Consider the following 12731-nt stretch of genomic DNA (forward strand, 5'->3'; position numbering starts at 1 on the left):
TTCCTGTTTATAGAATCATTTTTTCACCAGGATAAAGTAGATTACGGTGTTACCGACTGGTACATATAACATGTGCAAAAGGAACATTCAGCCAAGAATATGATGAATAAGTTATTTTATTTATTTCTATAAATAGATTAAAAACAATTTTACAAAGATTTCAGTTGATTCAAACAACATGATATTACAAAGCAGCCACATTTGACACAGAACCTTCATGAGAACTTCTGACTTGTTGATGTAACAATGGTTGTAAACGCAGCTCCACACTTCAACAGAGTAAACATAACATGATGGACAAAAAGAAACACTTAAGTCTTTTTTTCTGACCATTGATACACCCTTATCTCCTAACATCATGAAATTTAAGTCATTTTTCACAAGGTTTTTCAAAATAAAGGCCTCTCTGTGTATGCAAACACCTACTGATGTGAAATCGATCTGAAAACAAATGATGTCCTGACCACTGTTCTCCATTTGTACTCAAGATCTGCCATTCACTTTTAAGTTGACTGCAGGTTTCAGTCATGCTCTCTCTATTTATGTGGTGATGCTGCTCTTATTTGTTTATTCCGCCCCCACATTTTTATCTCTGAATAAATTACTTGTTGTGCACACAAGCATAAAAGATGAACGAATCACTGCCTGAATGAGAACAATGAGTATTCTGCATGTCAGATGTACCTTTGTAATAAAACAGTGAAAGCACTGAGGAAGAGTTAGAAGTTAAAGGTTTCATTGTAGTTCATAACATGTCGTGGTAGTGTGCCACTCTCACCTCAGCCACATTGCGCGTTAATAAACATAACTCCAAATGCTAAAATTATTTTTTAAATTTAATTTCTTGAGATTTCAAGCAGCATCGTCATAAAATGACACATGATCAACAGTTTGGTACAAGCCCAGCTTGTCCGTACAGTAATTATTTGCTTTATACTGAGAAACATACAATTAGCTCAGAATCTTTAAGCAGTGAGTAAATTACTTTTAGAACTAAGAATTATTGATGAAACATCAATCTTCTTTCATCAACATGAAAGAAATCTGCAATAACTCAGTGAACCAAATTAAAACAAAAATAATTAATATACTGTATATAAAAGCAACATTTACATAAATAGTGGACTGTCGTGATGTTTTTCTGGTTGAATTACAGGTGGTATTTAAATAATACAAAAAAAATACTGAGCGGTAAATGTTCAGTTTGAAATAACCTCACATTACTGTGTAACACAAGTGATCCTGAAATACATCAGTCCCTGGAAATATAACCAATATGACATTAGACATGGAATGCGGATGTTTTCACACATTACAATAGTGAATCACACAGTCAATTGAACTCACAGTTTTCTACTTAAGTTTTAGTGAAGGAATGAAGCGAGGGTTTCTATCTGTTCTGCCAAACACTGTTTCCTGCTCTGGACGGTTCACTCAGGATTCTTTCTCGCCGCTCTGAAAATGCCTGGAGGCCTGGCGGTAGGAGGATGTAGTGCGTAGCACTGGCCTGTCTGCCATCCTTCAAAATGGGAACAATGCAGGGTGTTGACTGAGCTGCAGGGGGCACCCTTTCACTCTGCTGTCTCTGTAATGCCTTACTCACATATTTTGGGTTAGCAGCAAAACTCTGTGTGGCAGGCATCACACCATTGATATAAATTGGAAGGCTTTTCGGACTGGGAGTACGTGGAGGGCAAGGGGGTACTAAGGGGACTCTTGGGGGGATTTTGGGAGGCTTGTCTTCCTCGTTGGCAATCAGAGTCTTTAGGAGAGCAGCAGGTTTCGGTGGGATGGGGATACGGGGGGGAACTAGTGGCTTTTCAGCCAGGCAGGTTGTGCTGTTAAAAGGTTGGGAGGCGGAGCCTGAATAGGAAAACCGGAGCCTGGATGATCGGTTTTGTTCTGGCTGGTCCTCTCTCTGGTGAGCCAGGGACCAGATGTTCGATCCAGACCCGCTTCCCCTTCTGGTTGGTCTCTCCTCTCTGCATGGCCAAGAGAAAGCCATGGAGCCAATACCAGCACCACCAGCAGGCATCAATCTCTCCTGGTAGGCGTAATTCACTTGGCCAAAGTCTCTGTTTGTGCTACTGCACATGGCCTTAGGGCAGCTTTTGGGTAACAAACGCCGTCGGTCACTGGTAAAAAACTCCACCTCACTATCAGCAGCCTCATCAGACATGAGCTCCTCAGGGTCAGGCAGAGGTGGAAGAGGTTTGGCTTCTCTCTGGAGACCCCCTAACATTGTCCGTCTCTTGGAGGAAGGGACCACCTGGTCTCCTTCAAGGGGATGCAGTGTGTTATTATGCCTTTGGCGGCAAGTGTCATTGTAGAAAGAAGGCTGAGAGATGGAGAGGCTGCCTGCAGAAGGAAAAAATAGTAATGTGTAAATAATTATGTATAACCAAGCTATTTATGAAATAACTTGTAGCATACATCAAGATACTGTAACTTTATGATACAGGGTTTTCCTTTGCTGTTGTTTGCTTTAGTGCAGTAACAATTCTCAGAGGAGGAAACATGGAAAACAATTTGCAGTGAGAAAAAAACTCTTTACTCAAATGTAGTTAAGGTGTAGGAGGAAAAAAATACCAGTGGGAGTGTTCTGCAAGCAGCTAAAAAAAAGCTCCTGTTTTGCTGAATTGGTTATCATACAGGAAACAAGAGTAAAAACATGTTGAAAACAACCGCTTAACCTATCACCCTTTTCGTCAAACATCAGCCACAACACCCTGATTAACACAGGAATCGTCATTATCTGCGAGGAAGCCTTAATCTTAACAGAGCTTCCCATAACCTTCTCTGTGGAAACATCCAACGTGCCACAGACTGCAGGAACAGCTGGTGACCAGGGAGCAATAGCTTCCCCCCCTCACACTGCTCTCTCCTCTGCTACACAGCTCACTGCAGTGATGACAAACTCACCTACAACCTGTCTACACTTTGCTTTATTGGTCAAACAGGGATAGAACTGTAGTTTGTCAAGCCAAGGCAAACCCCTCGGAATATAGATTTACACTGAAAAATAATTGTTCAGTGTATTAAAATGTTTAGAGCACAGGTCTTTCATTACTTCCCAAAAAAACTAATTTGTTGCAAATGGTGTAAGCATTTTGTATATTTAAATACAGTTTCTGAGACAAATCATCATCATGCGTAGGTTTGTTTGGACGCGTGATTCATACTATTTCAACATTTACTGGTTCAAGTAGAGCTCACACAAATCTGAAAAAGGGAATGGCACATTGATTGATTGGCTGATTCATTCATTGAACTTTGTCAGACAAAGTCTGAAAGTTGTCTTGCATCACAGAGGCTCCATTTGCAACATAAAAACTAAAGATAAGATGCAAAGATACAAACATTTGAGACAACATTTCAAACACCAAACAAGTATTCAGACGCCTTTAATATGCTTTCATCTCGGATTCAGCTGCTCATTCAATTGGCCTGTAAACACTAGAGCACTTCAGTCTGACTTTATTAAAACGTGACACCCTGTATCACCAGGTTTGATGGTAATGGTTCAAATTCACTCTTGAGGGCGCCGGATAGCCTAGCGTTTATGTTGTATGTACATGTACAGAGGCAATAGTCCTCATTGCATCAGGCGTGGGTTTGAATTAAACCTCGGCCCTTTGCTGCTTGTCATCCCCCACTCTCTCCTCCCAACATTTCCTGTCTCTTTTCAGCTGTCCTATCTAATAAAAAGGCAAAAGGGGCCAAAAAAATATCTTTGCATGTTTTTACTGTTCAGTGAAAACTGTCATATGCATCCAAATTCATTGAGTTTGAGAATTTTTGTGAAGAGTCGATCAAAGTAATAAAATAAATGTAAGCAGACATCTATGTAATAATCATATATCAGGGGCGCGCTGGTGGTGCAGTGGTTAGGGCGCGCGTCCCATGTATTGAGACTCTCATCTCAAGCAGGAGGCCCAGGTTCACCCGTGGCCTCTTTCCGCATGTCATTCCCCGCTCTCTCTCCCTGGTTTCCAACTCTATCCACTGTCCTATCTCTGCATTAAAGGCACGAAAAGCCCAAAATAAATCTTTAAAAAAAAAAAATAATAATAATAATAATAATAATCATATGTCAAAGACTCACAGTTGAATTCCTTGGCTGTTTGCAGTTGTTGAAGATCAGTCAGGTTGTGTTCCATGTCAGCACTGAGGCCAAAACACGCTCTGCAAAACACGAGAGGTTAAGAAATCCATACAGAGCTATGCATGTGTGTAAATCATTTCTGCACATAACCTTTCATAAGTGAGTCATTATGTATGAAAGAACAAGCATGACATATGTGTTAACAGAACATTATGCTCTGCTCTGTTTCATATTTTGACATTATGTAATAACATTGCAGGTTGCCTGACCTCTTCTATGAGCCAGATTCTTCTGATATCTTTTTTTAACTGACTACTGTCATTCAGTTTCCAAATGATGCCTCACTCTCCTCTGCATGCACCCCATCTATTGCATATTTGTGTTGTGTGTGAAAATGGAATCCCATTTTTGATGCTTTTCACAAACTGTTTAATTGTGTTCTTTTCTTTCTTTATACAAGGGTGTCTCACAAGTTATGAGACATGCCATATCACTTCAGAAAAATTACTCAAATCTTTGGATAGGCTTCATCCCAGAATTATACTTCAGATATTGTAATGAACTTTGGGGCGCGCTGGTGGTGCAGTGGTTAGGGCGCGCGTCCCATGTATTGAGACTCTCAAAAAAAAAGATATTGTAATGAACTTAAAAAATAAATGAAATATTTAAAGTCGACGTATTATGAAAAATTCACTTTGACAGTGTTTTTGAACATTTATTTGGGTAACTTGAGTGTCTACTGTCCCACAACATGTGAAATAAACCCATCCAGTCCTTTGTTTGTGGTCTGCATAAGTCTTACGACACAGATAAAAATGCTCCGTTTCTAATTTGCTCTCCTTGTGATGTCACAGTGGGATTCTGGTAAAACAATCCCCTCCCCTCCCCTGGTATCTCCCCATGGACTCCACCCCAAGCCTAGAACAAAACTTTTGCGCAGGTCTGAAATTTTTATTCTCGCTACAGAGGATTGATGTCTACTGGGAAAACTCGGGGGGGGGGGGGGGGTCATTACATTTAAAGAGACACACACACCAAAACGGAGCGTTCTGAGAGAGCTGGTTTATACAGGGTCACAAACCTCCTCTGGTGCTTGATTCATGTTATATTTTGAACAAAGCACAGCACAGATGTTTTATTTAGACCACAGGGGACTGTTTGAAAAGGTGGAGAAAGGGGATAATATGTCCTCTTTAAAAAGTTTGTTTTGTAAAACTTTGTCAAAGTAACTGAATCTACTTTACATTTTGTTTCTTTCTGTGTGAGAGTGTTGTTTGCATACCTGTTCAGGTCATGTTGTCCCCAGTAGTTATTCTGACTACTGGCCATGTTGCATTAAAAACAGTTTCCTTTAAAAACGTGAAGGTCTGTACGGTATCGGCCAAAATCTTGTACACATGAGAAGAACTCCATCAAACCCATCACAGCTTCATGTTGGTCAGCAGTAAGCTGTTAAAGACACACAGAGAAATAAACATTAGGCCTTTCCTGAACATTCCCATGGCAGGTGAGTCATTCGGCATTTGCATGACATAATTTCTTTGTTTTGTTCTAGTCACACCTTCATCAGAGTTAAATGCCTATAAACAGGGAATAAACCATGTACATCTGGAACAGAACCCTGTGCAACACATGCAGCTGTAATCTCATTTTACCTGGCCGGACAAAAAATCCAAGCAGCTCCACTTAACAAATACTTACAGGTTCAAACACAAATATGTGTGATTTAAAAATTGAATAATTCATTCTCATCATTAAAGACAGACATACTTCCTGATTCTTCCTGCCCTGTTACTCTGCGCTGACATTTCTTGCTGTGAAAATGTCATCCTAAGAAAAGATAAAAGCACTTTAAGAGACAGTAAAAGGCAAGACATCTTTTCAAGTTGACCTTATCTTTAACAACAACTTACACCACCAAAACTCAGCATTTTTTAGGTTAAAAACAAACAACAACGGTCAAAACAAAAGCCAAGTCATGTTCTTCAGTCTGCTCTTGCAGCTGCCATGTGTATCTCTTTGTTGTTCCAGCTTAAAGACATTTGTCTAATGTGCAGGCTATTGCACAACCTCTGGGTCAGATGTAGGAGGGCAGCAGCACTCCTCACTCTCCCTTCTCTCTGTGACCATGGAAGCCTGCAGTATCCACCCTTACAACAGGGGCTAATTGTGAAGCATTCCTGTGATTCCAAAAGACTCACACTATTACAAAACATGTCTGTATTAAATTGTTCTACAGACTAGAGAGCAAGAAAGTAAATCATTTGAGGTATCAAGCTACATTTGGTACGTTCAAGAGTCTCATTTTGAAAATGAATGATGAATTTATATGCTTAAACGGGCACAAAGGCCTCCATGTATCTTGATTCAGATGTTCACTATTCTAATTTTTACTTATGTACAAGACGGCTGCTTATTGCCACCTGTTGTGACAATTTATACTTGTCATTTTACCTGGAGATGAACAATACATCCTGGTTTATATTACATTTCTGGGGCCAGTAATAACCAGTATTTATTGCGTGTCACACGATTGAGGGTGAGATGGTATACGGTTAGAAGACGATTTGACAGCAGATGGGGTTAAATCCACTCTGGTGCAGAATTCTAAGTCAAAGTATTGATGATGTCATTGTTAGCTCAATTATCAGAGGGTAGCAGTCAAACTAAGAAAGGCAAATCATATTGTTTAACCTTAGTAAAATAACATGCCAGCAGCTCTGGGTGACTTTAATTCAACAGAGTTATTCACAGAATTGTTTAAACTTGAATGTGTCCCTCCCAGCTCATATCCACATGTTCTACTGTATTTTGTAAGGAACTAATGGATCCATCATGCTTTATGACCACAGCATTTATGGTGATTCTATATATATAAAACATACTTTGATTTTTGCACTGATTGATTTTCTTTTTCCTACCTTTACAGCCATCTCATTATAGTTCTTTATTGTCAGCATAGCCTCAGGATAGAGCAGCTCATATTTCACAGCACATAGCATTGTGTAAGCATGCAAATAAAGCCTTGTATCTGGAATTTAAATCCAGACGTAAATCCTCCAGAGGGTCTGACTTTTACTGTTAAATCAAGAGTTTCTGTGATTGGCCGATATCATTCATGAACTACACTGAAGTTTACTCAGTAACATTCAGAATTACAGGAACCACATGTGTTAGTAAAACTGAATCACAGAGCAATTCACCTGCAAACTAATTAGTAAATCACCCCTCCTACTCAGCCAGGGGGCAAAGGGAGGTCTCTGTGTTACTATCACACAGCAATCTCATTCTTCAAAAAGTCTGGCTTTGTTTTTTTGTCCGATCGGCCGGCAGTCCGTGTGGGAAGCACACAATGCCAAGCACGCAGAATGCAATAAAATCAACCACTACAAACAAAACACTGACTAATGTGCCTATTTGAATAACTATGTCATCCTTAAAACAACTGACTGTGGCGTCATTTCCGCCAGTGAACGCCGGAGATGGAAGACGCTGAACAATTATGAATCTTACCGGCAAGTACTCAGCGGCCATGAATGGAGCCACTCTAAGCATGAATGGGCCATTGTGTCACTTTGGTGAGCAGTGAAATAAGCCTGAAAATACAAGTGAACTCTCCCATGAGGTTAAGACTGAAGATACACCATGGAGACGAGCACACATGGCCAAGGTATGAGCCTGTGCTGCAAATCCCCTGCTGAAGTATTGTGCATGTTGGCACTGTTAAAAGGACAAGCCTGAGACTAAAACACAGTTTGTTTATCAAACGCAGGAGCCTCCATGAGTTGTCTTTGGCTGTCCCATCTGCCTCCCTTTTTTCAGGCAATAGGCCATTGACTGAACCTTTACACACAAACATTTTTTACATCTAGATCATGTTGCTTTACATTTCAACATAAAGTCACCTGTGCTGGCCAAGTGACACTCACAGTTTATCAAGTGTTACAACTGACCGAATAATCCAACTAGACAGCTGTAGCTACTTTTATAGAAGAAAAAGTGTTAAAGTCTAATAAGAAACCAGACTGTTGCAAACACTTTATACTATATAAATGTTATTTCTAATAAGCTCAGATGTATAAGGTGTGATCTATAGATGCAACAGGGACAAGCTGCTCAGTGCACTTTATTAAAACATTGATTTTTCTGCATGCAGCACGATGTGATTAAAGCGACACGACCCAGCCGAGCGGCATGTTGTGGACACGTCATCTGGCTGAAGGATAAGATGCAGATGACTTTTCTCCTTCATTTTTCAAAACATTCATCCGTAATCTTTTTCTTCACATGTAGAAAGAGTATTCTGTATCTGCTTTTTTATGTGACACAAGTACATCTGATGTTTTAACATTCAAAATAAATCAAAGACCAAATTTATGTCCACTCCTCTCCACTCCAATACTCATACTGCTGGACTTCAATCTTTTCACTCACAGTTTTATAAACCAGAGCTTTGAATATGTTTATGCCAATCATCTATATTATTTCATCTTTAAATTATTTGTTATTTTATTTATTATTTTTTTAAATATATTATTTGATACGACTTCTTACTGATTCAGTTTATCATTCTTATTGCACAGAACACTTGTTAGCTAAGGCTCAAGACAAGCCCACCAACATGTCACTGCAGACAAGATTATGTATGTGTGTGAAAAATCAAACCTTTGAATCTAAATGTTTGAATCTAGGCTTAAGTACTCCAGAGCGTGGGGCGATACGAGTGAATCATAGGTCTCTGGGATTGGGCAATTTCATTCATGGCATAGTGTGTAGTTTACTCTATAGTATTCATGCAGTTTAATATGATATTAATTTTTACATAACATAACAACATACTATTGAAATCAATTATTCACTTAATTCTCATTTGCTCACAGCCTGCAAGTTACATTCGCTGCTATGGAAGTTAGTAAGATACTGCTTGACTGCTGGATTTTTTTTAATGAATCACTTCACAAACACATAGGCTACAGAGAGGATTTAGAAATAAATAAAATGACATTTTGAGACAGTAAATCACAGAAATCACAGTATAAACTATATTTAAAGGCTAAATATTTAAACTATTGACAGCTTTCCTTAATGTTGTCTATCATATTCATATGTAACATGTGTCTAGTAGTAAAAAAAAAAAAGAAAAAAGTATATTAAAATAGATCATGTAGGCTAGTATCACTCAGTATGCTAACTGTAGATTTTTAAGTAACCATCAGAAAATTTGAAAGAAACTATTTCTAAATTAGATTTATTGAGTCATGTTCACCATTGAAGGTCATGATGGAAGTAATTTAAATTTTCTAGCCTGAGTGCTTTAATAGATTTTCGGTTTTAGTAAGGATAACTATTAGATCTACCAACATGTCATATAGCCTAGGCTAATTAGGCCCATATATAGACAGATATAAATTAAGCAAATTTAAGTAAGTTAAAAAAAAAGTCTACAATAGGATAACTGGAATATTTTGGCACTATTTTGGCACAAACTGGTGTTTGCTAAATCCCTCTTCAGCGCCCACTAGCGGCTGAATAGGAATGGCCAATGCTGTCCGAAGCTCAGGGCTCACGCATCCCGCCTCACTCGGCGGACATGGGAGAACCGTACAGCGGGACAGGACTGCTGTCTATACCGCTGCCGACAGACACATAACCCTCTCAGACGAGCTCAATCTAGCTTCATATATTTTATTTACAGGACCTTGTCACTTGAACAATCAAAGTTGTAGCGATTAACATAAAAGTTTTATCAGCCTCAACGTCTCCAGGTTATTTGACATTTATCGTGGAGTTCATGAAATTAATCAAATCCAGGGTAACTTTATGATACTGAATAAGAAAGTCCATCTGCTGTCAACACATCCTAGGCTAGGTTCTACTTCTCCCGGTTAGCCTACTCGGTTAAAGTGGTTGTAAAGCCAAGTTTTCATCAAATAAGCTGACTTCTTGCCTGAATGGATAAGGAAGACTTACCATGAATATGAAGTCTATTTGTCCATCACGTAGAGAAGGATCACTAAAGTCGGTCCGGTTTGCTGTATGAGGCAGTCTGCGAGTCAAAATTGAACCATGTGCAACATCCCTCCTGTCAACAACACTGAGACATGAAACTCAATTAGTTGGAGTGACGCGGTTTTCCACATCTCCTTATAGTGCATGCAGCAGTCCGGGCGCGTTATGTGACTCCACCCAACTCAGTCTTAAAGGGGAATAAAATCTCCATCAAGTATTTAAACCATCAGGAATAATTCAAAACCATTTGAAAACGTAGCGAAAACGTTCTCATGAAACAGAAGTGGTGATTTTTTATGAATTACCTGTTAAGTGTATTTTTCACAGATAGGCTACATAGGCATGTTGCATTAAATCCACTATATTTCTTTGCAGATTACATTTTTAATCTAAAAAAAATGTTATATTACCTAAAATTATCTTCGCTAAACTACAACACAGTGAGCCACTTCAGGGATTTAAGTCAGCTAATCATACAATTTTGCATGCTAATGAAATTATCGTAATTTAGTAATTCAGCATATTATAAGGCCACCAATGCTTCAAATACTTAAGTGTAATTTGATGCTGGGCTATATTGTTCAATATAAATATTTCCTCCTCAACTGTTACGAGAAGAGGTTATCAGCTTGTAGGATTTTCAGTTTGAAATGTTTGACAAATAAATATTCAGACACTCACTCCAATTCCTCACTTCCAATTAAAATGGAAAACAGAAAACACTTAACCACGGCTCCAACTACACAAAACTATATTATTAAAACGTAATACATTGTATAGATAATTTGTAGAGGGTTCATATTTCAGAGATGCAGATTCCTAAATATTTTAGAACAAAAAAAAGTTTTCTCAACAGAAAGCTCCTCTGTACATCAACAGTAAAAATTCACAGAGACCTCTAGATATAGGCTAGATTTACGCCTAATGTAATGTGAGCATGGGAAATTGCCCTTCATAAAGCAGCAAACAGTCCTGGTCCGACCTGTGTGGGAGTCATATGTGGGTGGCTTTTGGCACGTACAAAATGCAACTGATAGAGAAGAACAAGTTTGAGATTGGCTGCCCAATCAATTTGGAAGAGGATTTGTTTTAAAGCCCAAATGTCACACTGTCTGTGTTTGTCTTCACCCACGCTGAGAGGGGCAGAAGGACAATGCAGGCGGCCACTTATCAAGAAATAACAGGGAAGTAAGTGCAGGCCATTTTTGTTTTTACCAGTTCAGACCACACTATACATCATAGCCTTGCTCCAAACTTTTAAATAGGTGTATTATTGTGATAATAAACCAAATAAATACTCAGGCTAATAAGCATGAAATACTTTAAAGTGAGAGAAAATGCCCCCAACCCCCCGTCCTATTGTTTATTTGTTTCACTGGTCACACTCTTTAAATTAATTCCATATATGGATAAAGGAGTGCCTTTTACTTATTGCTTCTGTTCATCACAAACCCACAAAATAAATATTCCACATATGACGTGCTTACATTTCACCAACCCTTATTTGTTTGCCTAAAGGAATACTCATACTTTCAGCAAATATGCTGTTTGATCAACTTCCTGTTGTGCAATGAAGTGACTGGTATAGCATGTGATTCCAGGGTCACATAGAGGCTGTCAATTGTCACGCTGCACTCACATCTTGATCTGCATCCACTTTAAAGGGAATATGGTTGTTAGTTGTTTAGAGGTGACACAGCAGTATGCCTGACACTTTGCTGTTGCTTCGCTGCCTCTGTGGGCTCGTGAGGCGACCCAGGATGGCTAGAAGTGTGGGGGTATTTGCCGGGGTGGGCCGGTCTCCCACTGGGAAGGTCAAGTCATTTCCTGCTCTGAGAGACCTCCGTCCCTCGCAGCTGTCAATGCTGTCAGAAGCCCACCTCCTACATCTGTAACCCCCTCTTCCTCTTGTTCTGGTGATGTGATGGATTTCACCGAAGGAACTCCCTCATGCTACTGCAAAATCAAAGATTAACCATCTAAGATTAAACGAGTGTAAAGCCTTCTGTTCATAAATTTGATAAAAGATAAGAAGCATCAAGATAAAAGCAGGAATGAAAAAATATGAGGCCTAAAACTTCTAAACAGGGACAATAGTATCTGCATTATATCTGATATGTCAACCAGATCTGTTTCATATCTCTTCAGACAAATCTTTGAGCAGTAGATAATTCTGACATTGGAAATAGCCCAGGTGATAAATGTCTGCCTACCAATGATTTAACAATGTCTCTATCTGGAGTATTAAGTAAGTAGGTGTTAACATACACGTTCTATGTTAAAAACATTTGTGTAGGCCGATATCCTGACATGGTGACACATGGAATTCTCTTATAGAGGAACCAGCTGTGTACAAACATGTAATAGTAATCAGAGCCCTGTTACAGGCTGCACACTGATTGGCCTGCTGCTGTTTTCAAAGTCACGCTTCATCCTGTCTTATACTTGAGTTTCGCATTCCTTTTAGTTGTAATGCACTCAATCATGTGAATCAATGAGGTTGTAACAAAAAAGGACTTTTGTCACAGCTATATGTGTGACCTGTAACATTAAAAAACAGGGTGAAAATACACCAGTTGCAGCTCATACATGAGCAGAAGTTATAGTTAGAAGTTAT

General features: G+C 39.1%; 1 protein-coding gene across 2 annotated transcripts; it reads right to left on the reverse strand.

The window, feature by feature from the left end:
* Positions 1 to 98: 98 nt before the first annotated feature.
* Positions 99 to 10961, reverse strand: LOC109987149 (ERBB receptor feedback inhibitor 1). Of its 2 annotated transcripts, none has more exons than XM_020638149.3 (5): positions 10796 to 10961; positions 10076 to 10199; positions 5388 to 5554; positions 4106 to 4185; positions 99 to 2358 (listed from the first exon to the last, which is right to left on the reverse strand). In XM_020638149.3, the coding sequence occupies exons 3-5, from the start codon at positions 5432 to 5434 to the stop codon at positions 1391 to 1393; spliced, it is 1095 nt and encodes a 364-aa protein (XP_020493805.1). In that variant the 5' UTR covers positions 5435 to 5554; positions 10076 to 10199; positions 10796 to 10961; the 3' UTR covers positions 99 to 1390. The 2 variants fall into 2 exon arrangements, with proteins under 2 accessions (XP_020493805.1, XP_065817270.1); XM_065961198.1 differs by lacking the exon at positions 10796 to 10961 and adding an exon at positions 5876 to 5935 and having other exon boundaries at positions 10076 to 10496.
* Between the last annotated feature and the right edge of the window lie 1770 nt (positions 10962 to 12731).

The sequence above is a fragment of the Labrus bergylta genome, chromosome 12, assembly GCF_963930695.1.
Source record: "Labrus bergylta chromosome 12, fLabBer1.1, whole genome shotgun sequence".
Classification (NCBI taxonomy): domain Eukaryota; kingdom Metazoa; phylum Chordata; class Actinopteri; order Labriformes; family Labridae; genus Labrus; species Labrus bergylta.

Excerpts from the sequence above, each read along its gene's own strand:
- LOC109987149 (XM_020638149.3), bottom strand. The coding sequence starts at position 5,434 with ATGGCCAGTAGTCAGAATAACTACTGGGGACAACATGACCTGAACAG. Across the intron at positions 4,186-5,387 it reads GGACAACATGACCTGAACAG|AGCGTGTTTTGGCCTCAGTG; the intron begins GTATGCAAACAA and ends CGTGTTTTGCAG. Across the intron at positions 2,359-4,105 it reads AACAGCCAAGGAATTCAACT|GCAGCCTCTCCATCTCTCAG; the intron begins GTGAGTCTTTGA and ends TTCCTTCTGCAG.